The sequence below is a fragment of the Phymastichus coffea genome, unplaced genomic scaffold (assembly GCF_024137745.1).
Source record: "Phymastichus coffea isolate CEN01 unplaced genomic scaffold, Cenicafe_Pcof_1.1 PCOF00006, whole genome shotgun sequence".
In the NCBI taxonomy this organism is placed as follows: Eukaryota; Metazoa; Arthropoda; class Insecta; order Hymenoptera; family Eulophidae; genus Phymastichus; species Phymastichus coffea.
The window spans coordinates 5152811-5170629 of NW_026706817.1; the positions used below are offsets into that span (position 1 = coordinate 5152811).

Below are 17819 nucleotides of genomic sequence, written 5' to 3' on the forward strand. Positions count from 1 at the left end.
CAGCGAGTAGAATGTTTTTCTACTGATAATGCTTACTTGGGTAATGTATTGTCTCAACGAATGTAATATACTGATTTGTATTGTGGATTAAATAAAGAAATAAATTAAAATAAAATAGAAAAACTCACATTCTAATAAAAGCATCAGGGATAGTAAAATAATTCACCTTTTTTTTTAGGAAATCGACCCGGAATTTAACTAAAAAGGTTTGTTCGCAAGTCCATCTGTAATTACGAAAAACTCCACCTGGATTTGCTTAGAATCCACCTGGATTTGCCGAGAAATCCATCTGGATTTCCCGAGAAATCCACCTGGATTTGTCGAGAAATCCACCTGGATTTGCCGAGAAATCCACCTGGATTTGCCGAGGAATCCACCTGGATTTGCCGAGAAATCCACCTGGATTTGCCGAGAAATCCACCTGGATTTGCCGAGGAATCCACCTGGATTTGCCGAGAAATCCACCTGGTTTTGCCGAGGAATCCACCTGGATTTGCCGAGAAATCCACCTGGATTTGCCGAGGAATCCACCTGGATTTGCCGAGAAATCCACCTGGATTTGTCGAGAAATCCATCTGGATTTGCCGAGAAATCCACCTGGATTTGCCGAGAAATCCACCTGGATTTGCCGAGGAATCCACCTGGATTTGCCGAGAAATCCACCTGGATTTGTCGAGAAATCCATCTGGATTTGCCGAGAAATCCACCTGGATTTGTCGAGAAATCCATCTGGATTCCAGCTGGATATCCATCCTGGAAATCCAGGTCAAATCCATATGGAATCCATATCAATCCAGCTGGATTTCCAGCTGGATTTTTTCAATAGGGAACCCACGTTGTTTCGCTTTCTGGTGTTAACTTCACTTTTCTATTCAACCTTGTGATCTTACTGGTGATAACATCGCTTTGAATGCCCACTTTTAAGTCATCTAAGTCAATATCTACAGAGATGCCTTTGATCACGCCTTTGCGCATTTTCTTGAATTCCAGAATGAAGGTAGTTAGACCTTTATCTACAAAACATTTGTCAGATAGAGCACAATTAGCCTCATCCCTGTCTTTGAAGATGATAATACTTTTCGACCTACCGTCTCTTTTGACTTGAGTGATCGAATTAAAATGACCGTGAACAGTCATTCCAATTTTAAAAATACTGAAAGTTTTGGCATCACTAGAATTTTCCTGTTTTACCCATACGTAGTATGGACCTTTATGAATATCCTATAGGTTTGGAAGTAGAGCTACCGTCTGTCGGTAAATTAGGGTTCACATTGCTCAATGTATTGCGGACATCAACTACATTCGACCTCTTAGCCGACTTTCTTTTATTAATATTATTAATGTCATCTACTTCCGATAATTCGGAATCATTCAATTCAAGGCTTCTCTTTAACTTAAGAGCCTGATTTTCATCCTCCTCCTCCTCCATGTGAACAACTGATTCGTATGATGTATACAAGCCGACACCCTCGGCCATCTTGAATGTAAAAGTGTCTATCCGGCAAGCCGGTGGCAGAGATAAACGTAAATATTGCAATCAATAGGTCGTGGATTTATAATCAACCTTGTAGCCAAAACTTCCTCGAAGGAAGGAAAACCAGGTTAACCACCAAGTGATTAAACCACCCTCCCCGATACTCACACAAAGCGACAATTACCCAAGCAAGTAGGAGGCACGACCTCAACTCCTGGTGGACTCCATCGCATACCCTACAGTCGACTGAGGAGTGCTGCCATCTCGGGCCTGCTGACGAAAGCTTCGCGTGACCGCCACATGTATATGACTGTAGTGAGAAATAATATTTATTTTTTAACGGATAGTTATAATAATATTTTGATTGGATAGAAAAACTGCGCGAGATTTTTGCTAATGATTGAATGGGTTTATTTCTTTAAAAACTTTATTAAAACCCCACGCAGATACAGTATCCGATGATATGTGAGTGATCAAATTTGATAATTTTTTTATCAATGAAAATAAAATTGCGTGGAGTTATAAATAACTTTTGCTATCTTTGTTAACCACGCGCATTTTTTCTGTAATTTTTTTCGGTCGATTTTCGTTAACTTCCTGCTGAGTTCCTTTAGCCGGGGTAATCGTCATGTGATACATACATGACATACATGATTATAATTTAACATCTGGTAGTAGACGTTGTCTATTGTGTTATAATTAAATATTATAATTGTTAATCGGTTTATTATACGTTTTTATACAATATATTTGACCTTTGATAAATATACTGCTTTTTAGTTTGTTAAAATGTTGCATAATATCTTTGATGATGTGAAACGTATGAATAAACGACAAGTAAGTAATTTTGCGTCCAGAATACGTGTAGTAAAAGTGAGAAATAGATTTGTATTATTTTCAAATAGTTTAACGCAATCCTTACAATATTTTGATAGTTTTTAATTTTATAAACGAAATTGTATGAAAACATTTAATTAGATCAACTATTCACAATTTATTGCATTGTTTTTAAATGTACTAATTCTGTGTTTTTATATATTCCCATATTAAAATTAATTAAAAACTAGTTCATTTTATTTTTAAAATTAATTACTACTTACCACATGATTTGCTTGAGAATTTGTAAATAAATATTGAAATTATAATTTTCCTGAATATGTATAATACAAAATTATCAATTATCTATATTATATTTTTAATTTATATTATGTTTATTCAGTTTAGTTGTTTAAATGTTACTATTTGACCTTATGTGAAGTTTATTTGAACTTTATCTTTTTAAGTGTGTTCAAAATTATAATCAACAACTGTTGCAATTGATCAGATCTTGGTGGATTATTTTAAGTCTTATAACAAAATTAGCAGTTTTCTTATATATTTGAATATTGAATATAAATCTAATGTTTTGTAAAATTCTATTTATCAAATTATAATTACCTAAAACTGCTTTATTGATTTTTGAGGGTTGACCTATAATTAAAATTGAATTCATATACTGGTCTACATGTTTTTTAATGTTTTGACAACAGATTCTAAGCCTCTTCAGGAAATTTGTTTATTTAAAAATATGAATTATAATTTTTTACGATATGTATCAAATATCAATTGAATGACACATTTCTTAATCCTTAGCTGTCACTGTAAGATTGTTTGCTGCAAGGTCTCAAACAATTAGCAAGTATTTTTTTGAAGTTATTGTAAATTATACTTTTTGAATATACTAAATTGACAAATTTTTGGAAATCATAAGTAATAAAGTAATGATTTAAAACCAAGCACAAATTCTTTTCATTGTTCAAAACAAATTAGTTTATTTAAAATAGATGTATATGTGGCTGGGTCAAAAAGTAGCTAAAGTTGGTGTCACAAGTGTAGTATCTAACAGTTAACTTATATTTTATAATTAAATTAATTCATGGTGGTTCATCGGGTAAAAATTAATGCTTCTGTGCAAAAAAAAGTTGTGGGGTCTAGCCCCAGGCATATAAGGATTTTCAGATATGAAATTTTCAATTGTTTATTATCGTGATTCCAGTGATTTGAATTCCTCATTAAATTGTAGGTCCAGTCATGATGTATGTATAACTTTCTCCTCTTGTACCATTTCAAAAAATTATGGGATGTTGAGTTTAGACAAGTACCTAGTGAACCTTTGCAACATTCCACATGGATATAGTTCTTGAAATTTAAATATTAATAAAAATTGTCATGTCAACTAAAAATTTTTATCAAAACTATATTATCAATTTTTCAAAAACTAAACAATTCATTGATTGAAATTAATTGAACAAAAGTATAAATACCCCATCTCTAGATCAGTAGAACATATCTTAGTAACACTATGACAATACATAAACTCAAATAGTTGGAGTACAATCACTGGTGGAGGATAGAGATATAACAGGATTTTACAAACTACTTTTGTAAATAAGAATCAATTAAAATTTTTAAGTCACATCAATTTATGAAATGATGTAAACTATTATATTCTGAGATCGAAAATGTTGCATCTTCTCATTTGTTGTCAATAATATATTTATTAGTTTTTATAACAATTCTAGCATTTGTCTGTGTTGATGATCTGGTTTGATTTTTAAAATTATTATATTTTTTCCAATAAAAGCTATAGCTTGGATTTTCAAAAATATGTTTAGCAACAGGAATCAATTTTTTTGTAATTATTAATAAAATTCAATATTTCCACTGACTTTCTGTAATTGTCGAAACCGGTTTTGAAACAACACTTTGGCCAACATAGATTTTATTACAACTATTACAATGGAGCTTATATAATACTTCCGTTTCATTCCATTTGTAATTGTAATTGTTTCTTAATCTTATAATATTTACTATTTGATGGTTTATCATAGGAATACTACGAATATTATATTTTTCAAGAAATCTCTGACAAGCATACAATACTTTACAATGAATGAAAAGAATTACATGTGCACCCTTACGATGTCCTATTAAGGATGGAACAATTCCAGCATTTCAGGTTTTGTATTTGTGGCAAGAAATTTTATTTTATAAATCTGTATTTTAGAGGATTATTATTATCAATTAAAAAGTTTTTAACTATAGCAAAATTATTGTTATAGAATATTTTATAAAACCGTAATATAGCTCTATTGGTTAGATATAATATTTCTTTTTTGTTGACTAATGTGATTAGAATAAAAATGCAATATTTAATATAAGTTTGTTTTCTTTTGGAAAAGGATTGATGACCATATTTACTCTTATTTATTAAAGTTCTATCTTATATATTATCTAGAAAATTGATAATATTATCAATTATAATTTCATGTAAAAACAATAAATATTTCTTCTAGTTATTCAAGATATCTAAAATAGTTTGAATAGTACATTACGATACAAGTGCGGGAATGTAGAGTCTTATCTCTTGTGGCGTTTACACCCGAGCGAAGCGAGGGAGGAAAGGTACACGAGACGAGAAACTCTTTCTCGAAGATGTGCCGTACCGTATTTTTTTATACGACGTGTGGAAAGTGCGATTTTCAACGCACGTTTTTTGCCGAGCGTGCGGGAAAAACGTACTTTCCGCATGGAGTGTCGAAAAAATCTTTTCTTAATATATATATTGGTGTGTTATCCATATAAGAAAAATAAAATAAATATTAAATTTTTAAATATTAAAGTATAAATTTTAAACATTAAATATTAATAAGCATTAGTTATTATTTACATATTAAATTTTTTAATTAAAATTTGTAGTTATATTTTTGTTTAGTCCATATACAGGGTGTCCCATTTTAATTTACCACCCCCTAAAACAGGTTAATAATTTGCTCTGAGAAAAAAATGTTTCAAATAAAATTTGTTGGGTTCGAAGGGGGGCATCTTTTGGCTATTTCAGCTGCGACCTTGAACATGACCTTCAAGGTCATTTGAAAGTCAAGACCAAATTTTCATATGAAATGTGCATATTTTATGGCGGATTCGGATTCTACTAAAAAAGAGAAACACTTTTTGTCTGAATCATTTTTTGATCATCAATAGGTAGGTAGCTCTCCCTTTAACTGAAAAGAGAATTTGTTCTAGAAATAAGATGTTTTAGATGAATGTTACTAGCTTCAAACAAAGACAGAGGTATCCTTTGGATCACTTAAGGCAAGACCTTCACGTCCAACCACTTAAGGCAAGACCCCTTCGTTCAGCTATAGTCACGGAAATTTCAATGTCTCAAGTGCTCTATCAATCGCCCATTTTGTTGAATGCACATTTGTATTCTCTGCCGAAAACTTCTTTGGACATCTATTAATGTTTGTGGGGTTAACGCCTGGAATGCTGCAACAATTCTCTCCATCATATTTTGTGCCGTCGTCGGGGCTTCCGCGTAAACTCTCTGCTTCACGGCCCCCCACAGAAAGAAGTCCAATGGGGTCAAATCTGGCGATCGCGCAGGGAATTCACAGATTGGACTACCAATTCCAATCCAACTATTTGGGTATGTCGCGTTCAGAAATCTCCTGATAAGTAGTCGACGATGAGCGGGAGCACCATCTTGCTGGAACCACATGTCTCGCCTTATTTCTAGCGGAATGTTTTCTAGAAGAGGTGGAATTTGGTTCTCGAGAATATCTAAATAAAGCTCGCCGTTTAAATTACGGTCATAAAAAATTGGACCCACAACGTATTCCCCAACTATGCCCGCCCAAACATTAATTGACCACCGTCTTTGTGTACGGTGATCTCGTTGCCAATGTTGATTTTCTTCTGCATAATAATGCGCGTTATGAAGATTAACTCCTCCCATATTGTCGAACTTTGCCTCGTCTGTAAAGAGAGTCCGATCAAAGAAAAATGGATCTATGCGCATTCGTGTTTCCGCCCATTGACAGAATCTAAGTCGCCTGACAGGATCACCAGGCTCAATGGCATGTGTAAGGTGCAAGTGATATGGATGAAATCTAAAATGACGCAATACACGGGAAACTGTTGATCTGGGTACTCCATGCATTCGCTGAATTTGTCGCGTCGAAATATGAGGATCCTCGGCAATTACAGCACGAACCCCAAGCGCAATATGCTCTCTTGGACCCATCCGTCGCCTCTTCCTTCTTAAGTTACCTCCTTGAGCTCTTATCGTTAGAAGTTTAATATTCCTCCTAGTAGGATGACGAGCGTCCGGATACCTTTGAGCGTACAGCCTTGCTGCAGCCTTGTAATTGTCGTGACATTCTCCCAGAATCTTGATCATGTTGACTATCTCTACTGGCGTGTAGTCAGCCATTATCTGTTGTAGGTAGAATTTTTAGGGAATATTTAATCTTAAATTAATAATTTAATTTTTATTTAATCTGAAATTCAGAAAGTCAATGAAAACCTAATGATGAGAAGCTTTGAGGAGCTGTAAGAATTTACAAGCCTTACCAATAGAACGATAACGAAGCAAAAAAATGTCTTTTAGCGAGAAATAAAGCATTTACGAGAAAAATATTCTAATTCTAATATTCTAATTCCTCGGATAAAATGAAATGGTTACCTGTAAATAAACATTTGACCTTCAAAAAATCTTGATGACCTTCAAATGACATTGATGGCTCTTAAGCAAGTTCGTGGTGAAGGTCACTACAGTATGTCCCTCATTGAATCTAGTAACATTCATCAAAATCATTCTTAACTGTGGGAAAAATTCTAACCTCAGTTTAAGGTAGAGATATCTAGTGATTTTTTCTACTTTTTTAAAGCCGTTTACAACAACAAATTTGGGATTTTTTCAAAAAATGATTCATAAAAAAAGTGTTTTTCTTTTTTAGTAGAATCCGAATCCGCCATAAAATATGCACATTTCATATGAAAATTTGGTCTTGACTTTCAAATGACCTTGAAGGTCATGTTCAAGGTCGCAGCTGAAATAGCCAAAAGATGCCCCCCTTCGAACCGAACAAATTTTATTTGAAACATTTTTTTCTCAGAGCAAATTATTAACCTGTTTTAGGGGGTGGTAAATTAAAATGGGACACCCTGTATAAAAGCGAGCAAGCGAGTTAAACTCGAATTTCGAATTGAATGTGATCACGCTAAAACGGCTCCTCATTGGTTAATCAAAATTCGATTCGATTCGAGTCGAGTTTGAGTTCAAGTTAAAGAGAAATCAAGTGTATCAAAACAATCGAAACAAATGGGAAGTTAACCTCATGCAAACAAAGAGTATATTGATACCGCAGTGAAATATTTGAATAATTCAAAATATATCAATTGTATAGACAATGGTATAGATACTCATTTATAAATTACATTAAATATTCAAAATATAGTAAATGGCACTTGTTACAAGCGCGCGTTGTGCGCTGATAAACTGTTGTTTTAAACAATAAACTTATAACAAGGTAACATTCCCAACCGTCCGTCTTCAATTGTGTTGCAATTTAGATATGTTTTACTTTATAAAAAAAAAGAGACACGTATTTTTTATATCGGCGGAAAAAGCTGTCTAGGGTGTAAAAGCCACCCTCAAAAATCACCCTTAAAAACAGTTAAACAACAGTAACTTTGGTTGTAATGAACCTTTTTTGATGAAACAAAATAGAAAAAATTTTTTACTTAAAAAACAACAAAATTGCATAGTTTGAACTCGGGGGGGTGCAACCGCTACGATGTTCAATGGAAAAACTACACTTTTGAGTGGATTCTTTGTGTACAGAATCACAAAATTATCATAAAAAAAATTGAAAAATAAATTTTCATCTACGAAATGATAAAATAAAATTGACGTGTTTTGAAGTTTTTTCATTTTTATGTATTTCGAGGTTGAACTACTAAACTCTATTAATACTGTATGAATAGTTGCCGATCATCAATTTTGCAGATTTTCCATATGCTATCCCGTTTAAAAGTGGGCTAGACGATAACACTGTTAGTCTGTAGGAAAATAAATGTAAGGGCTGAAGACCCTCAAAAACTACCCCTAAAACACTATTACAGCAATATTTTCGGTTTATATCAATGTTTTTCGGCAACAAATATTTGAAAAATTCGTTATAAAAAGTGAATATAACTATATAGGTTTTGTCTCTGGGGTTTGCAACCCTACGATGTAAAGGGAAAGAACAACCTTTTTGATTGGATTTTTCGTGTAAAAAATCACGAAATGACCATAAAAATTAAAAAATAAATTTTCATCTAGAAAATAATAAAATAATATTGACTAGCTTCGGAGTTTATTCGTTATTTAATATTTCTAGGGTGAATCACCCCTAAACTCTACTATTACTATATAAATTATTATTGTCAATCACCAATTTCGCTGATTTTTCATTTGCTATGATGCTTAAAAATTGATGAGAGAATTATACTGTTGTTTTGCTAGAAAAGAAATTTGGGGTCTGGAAACCACTCCCAAAACCCTGTTACAGCATAATCTTCGGTATTTATAACTATTTTTCGACAACAAAAATTTGAAGAAATCTATATAAAAGAGAAACGTAACCATACAGGTTTTGTCACTGGGGGTTGCCAACCTAACGTTGTATAGGGGTGAAACTTTATTTAGAGTATATATTTTTACCGTCCAAATTAAAAAACGGATCATAAAAAATTTAAAAAATGATCTATCTTGTGAAAAATAATACGAATAAATCTAAAGCGTTCTGGTATTCACCCAACATATTCTTCTTGAAATGCAATCAAATTTTTCAAGATCCATCTTCTTGTCACTCATGATATTGTAAGCAATAATGATACTCTATAAACAAATGCCGTAGGCATAGTAGTGTCTTGCACCATGCACATTTCATAAATGCTATATTTTCACAAATCTTGCAGATAGGATCTTCTTCAATTGCAAAGCAATATTCTGCAGTATTATCGAATTTAGGAGGTTTTTCATCCAAATATCCACTCTTGTACCGAGCATATTTGAATATTCTGGAATGTAGGTGAATATAATTGATTATGTGTAATAGATTGTAATTTTATAATATTATTTCTTTCATGTACATTTATGTTCGATCCGAATAAAATGACAGCATCAGATATTTTCCGCACGAATTTTTTCCAAATTCTAAAACCAAATACATTCAATAGTTGAATTTTGTCTGTGGTACTCGTAGGGATTGTCATTAATCGAAAATTTTTATCTTGAGGTATAACTTTTCGTACAGTGCGTTCACATTGCCCACTTCATGAGTCTAGTAACAATACTGCAGTTTTTCTACAATTAGGAAAAAAAGACATCTTCAAACCATATTTGAAGTAATTGACTCGACAGTTTTCCTGATACACTTGCTTACAAATATATATTAGGTGCTTGGAATAATTTTTTACAAAAGTAGGTCCGAATTCCCCCTTTGGTTCTTTTAAAACCATAAAAAGAGGTGAGAGCAACATACCTTTTGCAGATATTGTCGGTTGTATTGTATAATTATGTGTAGTAGATGATATTGATTGTACAACCGTTTCAACTGTCTTTATCCCTTTCTCATTTAATGCTCTGTCACTATGCATTTCTAAATTAAACCCACTTTGATAAGAATTATATACATTACTTGCTCTTTTTTTAGATAGTTCAGATTTCACTTCATTAACAAAATTTTGACAGTTCAGCTGTAGATGAGGCTTATTATCAATAGATACCTTTGTGACATGTTTCGTTATTTTACGTGATAAAATTTTATGTTTTCTTTGAAATAACAATATCCACTTTGGCGATGCTTTAAACCAAGGCACATTCACTTCATGCTTCTTTTTTAAAGACCATCTTTTAAGATCTAAATCATGAACTGTTAACTTATGGTTTAAAGCATCTTTAATTTTTTGTAGAGTACATTCTGAAACAAACAAATTATCTCTTCTAGTTCCGCCTGCGGAAATTTGCTGTTTCCATATTCCCAACTGACGTTCTGACGTGACTAATTTATACTTACCTTGAACGGAACTTAAAGTCAACTTCTTTTCATTCTACTTTCCTGGTATTGAACAACTTTTCTTTTGTATCCATCATCGACTGTTGTATTAGTTATAATACAATTAGGCACCTCAGCATAATATTCAGCATGTATTTTCTCAAAATAATCGTCAATCAATTCTGGATTGATATCAAAATCATCATCTAGAATACATAAATTGTCACTTGTTTCGATTTCAACGCCTGAATAATTATTTTCAATACTTTTTTTCAATACATCTTCGATATAATCTTGTGGTTGTTTCTCTGCATTGTTCAATTTTGGTATATTTTCCACTATTTCAGTTACTTGGAATGTTTTTAATAAACTTTGCATGATATTGTGAATTTCGATTGCCATTATCACACAATATTGATATTCAAAAAAATTATACGATGTTAACAATATTGTATTACTATTCGACTGAAATATGTTGACATAATACGATGTGTGTGTGTGTGTGTGTGTGTGTATGTGTGTGTGTGTTAAGTTAACAAAACATGTTTTGAAGTTTGATCCACATAAAAAGCAATTGTGGCAGAGTTTTGGGAGTGGTTTCCAGACCCCAAATTTCTTTTCTAGCAAAACAACAGTATAATTCTCTCATCAATTTTTAAGCATCATAGCAAATGAAAAATCAGCGAAATTGGTGATTGACAATAATTCATATAGTAATAGTAGGGTTTAGGGGTGGTTCACCCTAGAAATATTAAATAACGAATAAACTCCGAAGCTAGTCAATATTATTTTATTATTTTCTAGATGAAAATTTATTTTTTAATTTTTATGGTCATTTCGTGATTTTTTACACGAAAAATCCAATCAAAAAGGTTGTTCTTTCCCTTTACATCGTAGGGTTGCAAACCCCAGAGACAAAACCTATATAGTTATATTCACTTTTTATAACGAATTTTTCAAATATTTGTTGCCGAAAAACATTGATATAAACCGAAAATATTGCTATAATAGTGTTTTAGGGGTAGTTTTTGAGGGTCTTCAGCCCTTACATTTATTTTCTAGCCCACTTTTAAACGGGATAGCATATGAAAAATCAGCAAAATTGGTGATCGGCAACTATTCATACAGTATTAATAGAGTTTAGTAGTTCAACCTCGAAATACATAAAAATGAAAAAACGTCAAAACACGTCAATTTTATTTTATCATTTCGTAGATGAAAATTTATTTTTCAATTTTTTTTATGATAATTTTGTGATTCTGTACACAAAGAATCCACTCAAAAGTGTAGTTTTTCCATTGAACATAGTAGCGGTTGCACCCCCCCGAGTTCAAAACTATGCAATTTTGTTGTTTTTTAAGTAAAAAATTTTTTCTATTTTGTTTCATCAAAAAAGGTTCATTACAACCAAAGTTACTGTTGTTTAACTGTTTTTAAGGGTGATTTTTGAGGGTGGCTTTTACACCCTAGACAGCTTTTTCCGCCGATATAAAAAATACGTGTCTCTTTTTTTTTATAAAGTAAAACATATCTAAATTGCAACACAATTGAAGACGGACGGTTGGGAATGTTACCTTGTTATAAGTTTCACAGGAGAGCAGCGGCGGCCATTTTGAGCTAGTCAGATAAACTAGGTGTCAGCGAGCGAGGTAGACTAAACATGAGACAAACAAAGGTAGAAATAACAATAGCGAATTAAAACAAAATTGAAATTTGCCCTGTAAATTGATCACGCGTGACAAAATACATGTTAATAACTCTCATGATTTATATATTGTATCATGGCGATGAAAAATCGAAAATAAAATGAAATCAAACTACAAAATGACCGGTATTATTGATTAAGGTTGTATAAAATCTATTGACCGACGAAAAACTTATAGAAATGTAAACAAGATGGAAATGCAGTAACAAATAAAAATAAAATGAATTCAAATTGTATTAGTGCGAAACTAATTAAAATAAAGTTATCATATAAATCGAAATGCGATGAATTATATTAAACCATCGGAAGAGTTACACTTATTGTTAGATAAATGGCAAAAATGTATATACTGATCGAAATTTTACGAATTCAAATAAATTTGAACAAATTTCTATGTGCGTTACTGACGTTACATAATAGATTAATGGATAAGCGAATAAAAGGATGGTTTCTAGGAACTGATTTCCGTCCTCATCAATGATGTTCTCGGAGGTGAAGGCAATATTTAAACGAGAGTTGAAATGTATTCATAGACCGTATAGACGGTAAATGAGAAATACAATATTGTGTGCTTCTGAAAAATTAGTGGGCGTATCCAACATCCGAAGAATTATTCAGACCAATGACAAAAACTCTACGCGATGACAAGGGAAAAAAAAGATTTTAGGAGAAAACAAGCCGACTCTCATCCATTTTGCCTGTGTTCACAGAATAGTGTTTTCGCTATCGATATGGTTGAGCCGTTGATCTGTTGATTATGCCATTTTATCTAAGTGGATCCAGCAAATTTTGTAAAGGTAAAGTGCCACAAGTAAATCTTTTCAAGGTATATGTTGGATTCGTTATAGGCTCGCTACGATTTCACGCGCGAGTAGGGAATAGGGGTACGAGAATCCGTTTCTAAAATGTGTCGAGATGTAGATGCGAATTCGCCGCGCTGACTTTCCGCCATTTTCGTGTGAATCAATGTGTATTTAAAAAGTGCAATGAAGTAAAGATTTTTTTGATTCATTTGTCTAACTCAAGCCGTTTACCTCTCCCGTACATGTTATTATTTATTTTTAGCCGGGAAAGAGAAAATGAGATTTGGACGGTTATTTAAATGTCCGCGAGAGTTACCGGATTTTCGCGATTTCCTAGGTAGATCCAGGATCTCTGACAAACCGATTCGTTAGTCCAGTAAAAGTTGGATTAGACATGGATGTAGCGCCCACTTGTGATTTGACTGTTGCAATCTGTTCAAAATATGGTTTTTTTTAATAATTTCGAGGTTTGCATGCGAGTTATCTTGAGCTACTTATACAGTAAATGTTTAAATGAGAAAAACCAAAAATTGGCCTTTTTTTGTCCCTCACATTTTACTACGAAAGTATCAATTTTACGACAAAAATATATAGAAACAAAGTTGTAGAGCATTTGATTTGCTATTGAAATCTATGGTACAAATTGAAAAAATTTCGTTTGCCACGGCTGCGGCCGTGATCAAAGTAAAATGTAGGATTCAAGAACTGTCTATATTTCGTATGCGTAATTATCATGGACAACTTTAACAAATCCATTTAGGAAAAAGCTTATGAGAAATTTTTATTCTTAATGAATCGAATAGGATAAACTCAGTCTCAATAACTTTTGTAGTTACTGAGTAATCTAAATGTTTATTAAATTTTTACGGGTGTGATATGCTTTTTTTTGCAATTAACTAAAGGTAGGAAAAAATTTTTCTACACATGCCGAGATTTTTTACGCAATCTATGAAGTTCAAGCTTTAATATGCCGTGATCAAAATAATTATTTTTCGATATTAACCACCTCTGTTGATTTTTTGAAAAAAGAGCGCTGGATTTTGACGTTAATAACAAATGCAATATCTCAGAAAGTTTTCATTATAATTAAGTTCTAAGCAATTCTCTGTAAAGTACTCGGAAAAGAAAATCTTGACATTTTCAACCTTCAGTTTTTATTGCTTATATCCTAGTAATTTAATGTTAAATTTGATAAGCGATATAAGGTAATCAAACAACAATATGGCGAAAAAAAATATACGGACTTGTCGGGTTTGCCAAGTACTTTTATAGTCAATTTGCCATAATTAATTGATAAAGTTAAGTCGGTGTGCGGAAAAAAGGCTGTCAGAAGGTAAAGTTGCGGTAGAGGGAAGGATTAAGCCTAACGAGAAAAAAATAAATCAGCGAGTTCAAATTCGTTGCGCGATCTTTACTTTGATTTATCTTACCTTCTACTCAACCATTTTGATGCTTTTTTTTAATGAATATAGTATATCTTAAATAAACAGATAATTGAATTATTTTATTAATATTGTTATTCCTTAATTATATGACATTATTATCTGACATCTGATGATATTTTATTTCACAAAATCCATGTTCATTCCAAATAAATGCAAGGTAAGTGAATCATATCTATAATTATTAAGATATTAAGGAATTTTTTATTTTTCAACATGAATAAATATAAAATACTTACAACTACCCATACAATCGACATGAAAACGGTATCGGTTTAGAGAAAAAAATTAAAAATATATCGATTTTCGCTCGCTTACTATCTAATAAACCGCTATCGGAATATCTATCTTCATTAGTTCGTTCCTCACTTTCATTGTCATTATCAACATTATCACCGTCTTCATAATCACCATCATCATCACTATCATTATAAATTGTACTATTATCTACGTCGCTATCATCGTCATTTTCGATACAATTTATTGTTTCGCTATTTTCACAATTTTTATCAACTTCTTTGTTAACGTCATGCATATGGATATCATCAATTACGAGGTCTGTCCGGAAAGTATCGGGCCTATCTTTATATTTTCGTGCTAGCGTTATTCTTTATCATCTGGTGGGTGGCATCCTTCAAAGTAATCCCCACTTGATTGAATAACACGGTTCCATCGATGTTTCCACTTTTCAGAACAGTCTTGGAAGTTACTTTTAGCCTTAAGTACACTCGTCGCATTATTTTCAACCTTTGTTTTGTCATCGAATCGGTGTCCTTTGAGTGCATAGTTTCAGGGACTATTTGGCTTGGTCCAAGCGCTGATCCGGTTATTCGATGTGTATGCGTTTAAATAGTGTGTTGCGATATTGATCACTTGATGACGAATGTTTTTAATAAGAAGTCTGTACATAGTATTTTGGATTTATGTTCGAACGCTATTAATTTGGATTCATCTAGAATTAACCGATTTTTTTCTAGGTGTGCATTTAGTAACCGCGTTTTTGATTGTTTCAACAAATAAATCATATTTCATAATTTTTTTCAACAAAATTCGTTGATATAGTTGTTGATTGATGCGTTTTGACTGAATTTAAAAAGTTTTTTGATAATACGAGGTCTGACGGGAAAGTATCGGGCCTACCTTTACATTTTCGTGCTAGCGTTATTCTTTATCATCTGGTGGGTGGCATTCTTCAAAGTAATCCTCACTTGATTGAATAACACGGTTCCATCGATGTTTCCACTTTTCAGAACAGTCTTGGAAGTTACTTTTAGCCTTAAGTACACTCGTCGCATTATTTTCAACCTTTGTTTTGTCATCGAATGGTTTTTTTAGTTTTGGAAACAGCCAAAAGTCACAAGGGGCTATGTCGGGACTGTATGGAGGTTGTCGAAGCAATGCGATATTGTGTTTGCTCAAAAACTGCTGCACAAGATTGGATGAATGCGCTGGCGCATTATCGTGATGGAGAAGCCAGTTACCACTTTTCTAAAAGTGCGGCCGTTTTCTCCTTACTGCATCACGCAAACGTTTTAAAATTTGAACGTAGTATTCTTTATTGATTGTCTGACCTGTTGGTGTATATTCGTGATGTACAACATTTTCACAATCGAAAAAAACAATCAACATTGACTTAACATTGCTCCGACTTTGACGTGCTTTTTTTGGTCTTGGCGATTCAGAATGCTTCCACTGTGAAGATTATTGTTTTGTTTCAGGATCATAACCATAAACTCATGATTTATCACCTGTAATAACTTTTCTAAGCACATTATCATCATTATTGACCATTTCCAGATTGTCCAGAGCGATTTCTAAGAGAATGTTCTTCTGCTCTGCTGTGAGCAATTTTGGGATGAATTTCGCACACACGTGTTTCATTCCTAAATTTTCGGTTAAAATTTCTGAAATGATAGTTTTTGGTATCCCAAGGTCTTCTTCTAGTTCTCGCAGTCATACGACGATCTTGTTCGCTCAATATTATCTGCGGTTTTTGTCGTCGAAGGTCGGCCGGAACGACAATCACTATCGACAGAAGTGCGACCTTCCTTGAACCGTTTATACCACTCTTTTATTCGTGTTATGCTCATACACTCGCTTCCGAAGGCCTTTTGCATCATTTCAATAGTTTCCGAACTCGTTTTTCCGCGTTGAAAGTAAAATTTGATGCAAATTCGTTGATCTTGTTTTTCAGTCATTTTTACAATATCAAAATCTGACGAACGCGAAAAAGGAACTGTAAACAAAGACACGCTGCGCATGAACTATACGTCCGGCAGGTGTCAGTAAGTAACCAATAGATTCGTGAGGCTTTACTGTTGACGTTTCTGTCCGGTAGAGGTCGCTCGAACACTATGACACGAAGATATAAACGTAGGCCCGATACTTTCCGGACAGATCTCGTATATAAATTTGATTACAGGTTTGTCCATGACAAGTCCCTCAGTACTTTAAACATTTCAAACCGCGTTTAACGAAACTACATCTTTTATGGCATCCGCTTTTACACTGACAACTTATATCTCTTAAGAAGTTATTCGTCACTACCTCTGTTGGACCAAATAGTGGCTGTTGCACTACAATTATGATGATACCAAGCCCCGAATTCTATTACTACTTCAAATCCTTCAATTCGAGATAATACTTGTATAGACATTTTATTTTTTAGTAAACCATATCTATTTATTGTCAATTATTAAAAATCATGTGTAACTACCTTGTTCACGTGTGTTCGTCTATCAGATGGTTGTTTTCTTTGTTTTTTTATAAAATCGTCGCATTTTCACCGCAAAAAATATAAAATGTACAAAAATTGAACGTTACTGTATCAGTTGATAAGCGAGTTGTATGCGAAGAATGGGCTTTCAATTTTTCTTCTTCCCTTTGTCGATTACAACTGTTAATTCTTCCTTGGTTTGTGTAACTTTTTGCACAATTTGTGTGAACGTTGATCCTGTCTTGTTTGATCAAGAATATAATATATAATATATAATATAATATATAATTTTATCTTCAAGTGCCTTTCATCATTTCGTTCCTTACTAGCAGAAATCACTTTTTTTTTACGTGTCACCTTTAATTTAGCGACCGTCATCAGAACTTATAATGTATAAAATCGCTATAATTAATATAATAGTTTGTGATTATATATTCTGTAACAGGCTGCCGTTTAACCTGTAATTCCTCTTGAATGTATCTACTCGATGGGTTAAACGACGCCTTGTTATCTATGTGATGCCCAGTTCGCCGGTGCCGAGGTCGCCCACGTCCGACTATGAGCACACTCGGCACTCCGCTTGCAGTTCTGGTTATAGGTGAAGGTGCCACACACTCGGTACAGTGTGTGCACCCGCCTCACCGCACTAAATATCGTCAGAGGTCGATGCACACGTTGATCAGTGTGCACCTACACTTCCACACTCTCGAACAATGTACCCTGGCTTCCTGGATTCCACTCAAAAACTAAACGCTCACGTTGGCAGCTCAAAAACGGTAGCTAAGGTGTAGCCGGACTGAAGGACACAG

At 33.3% G+C, this 17819-nt stretch overlaps 1 protein-coding gene across 2 annotated transcripts in view; it reads left to right on the forward strand.

Moving 5' to 3' along the window:
* The first annotated feature begins 2104 nt into the window (after window positions 1–2104).
* The window catches only part of LOC131668420 (signal peptidase complex catalytic subunit SEC11C), a 232152-nt gene continuing 216437 nt past the window's right edge, over window positions 2105–17819 (forward strand). For both annotated transcript variants that reach the window (XM_058942567.1, XM_058942557.1), the window contains exon 1: window positions 2105–2311. Coding sequence is in view for 1 of the 2 variants with exons in the window: in XM_058942557.1 (XP_058798540.1) it covers window positions 2264–2311 (48 nt within the window). In the remaining variant the exon portion in view is untranslated. The remainder of the gene's footprint in view (window positions 2312–17819) is intronic.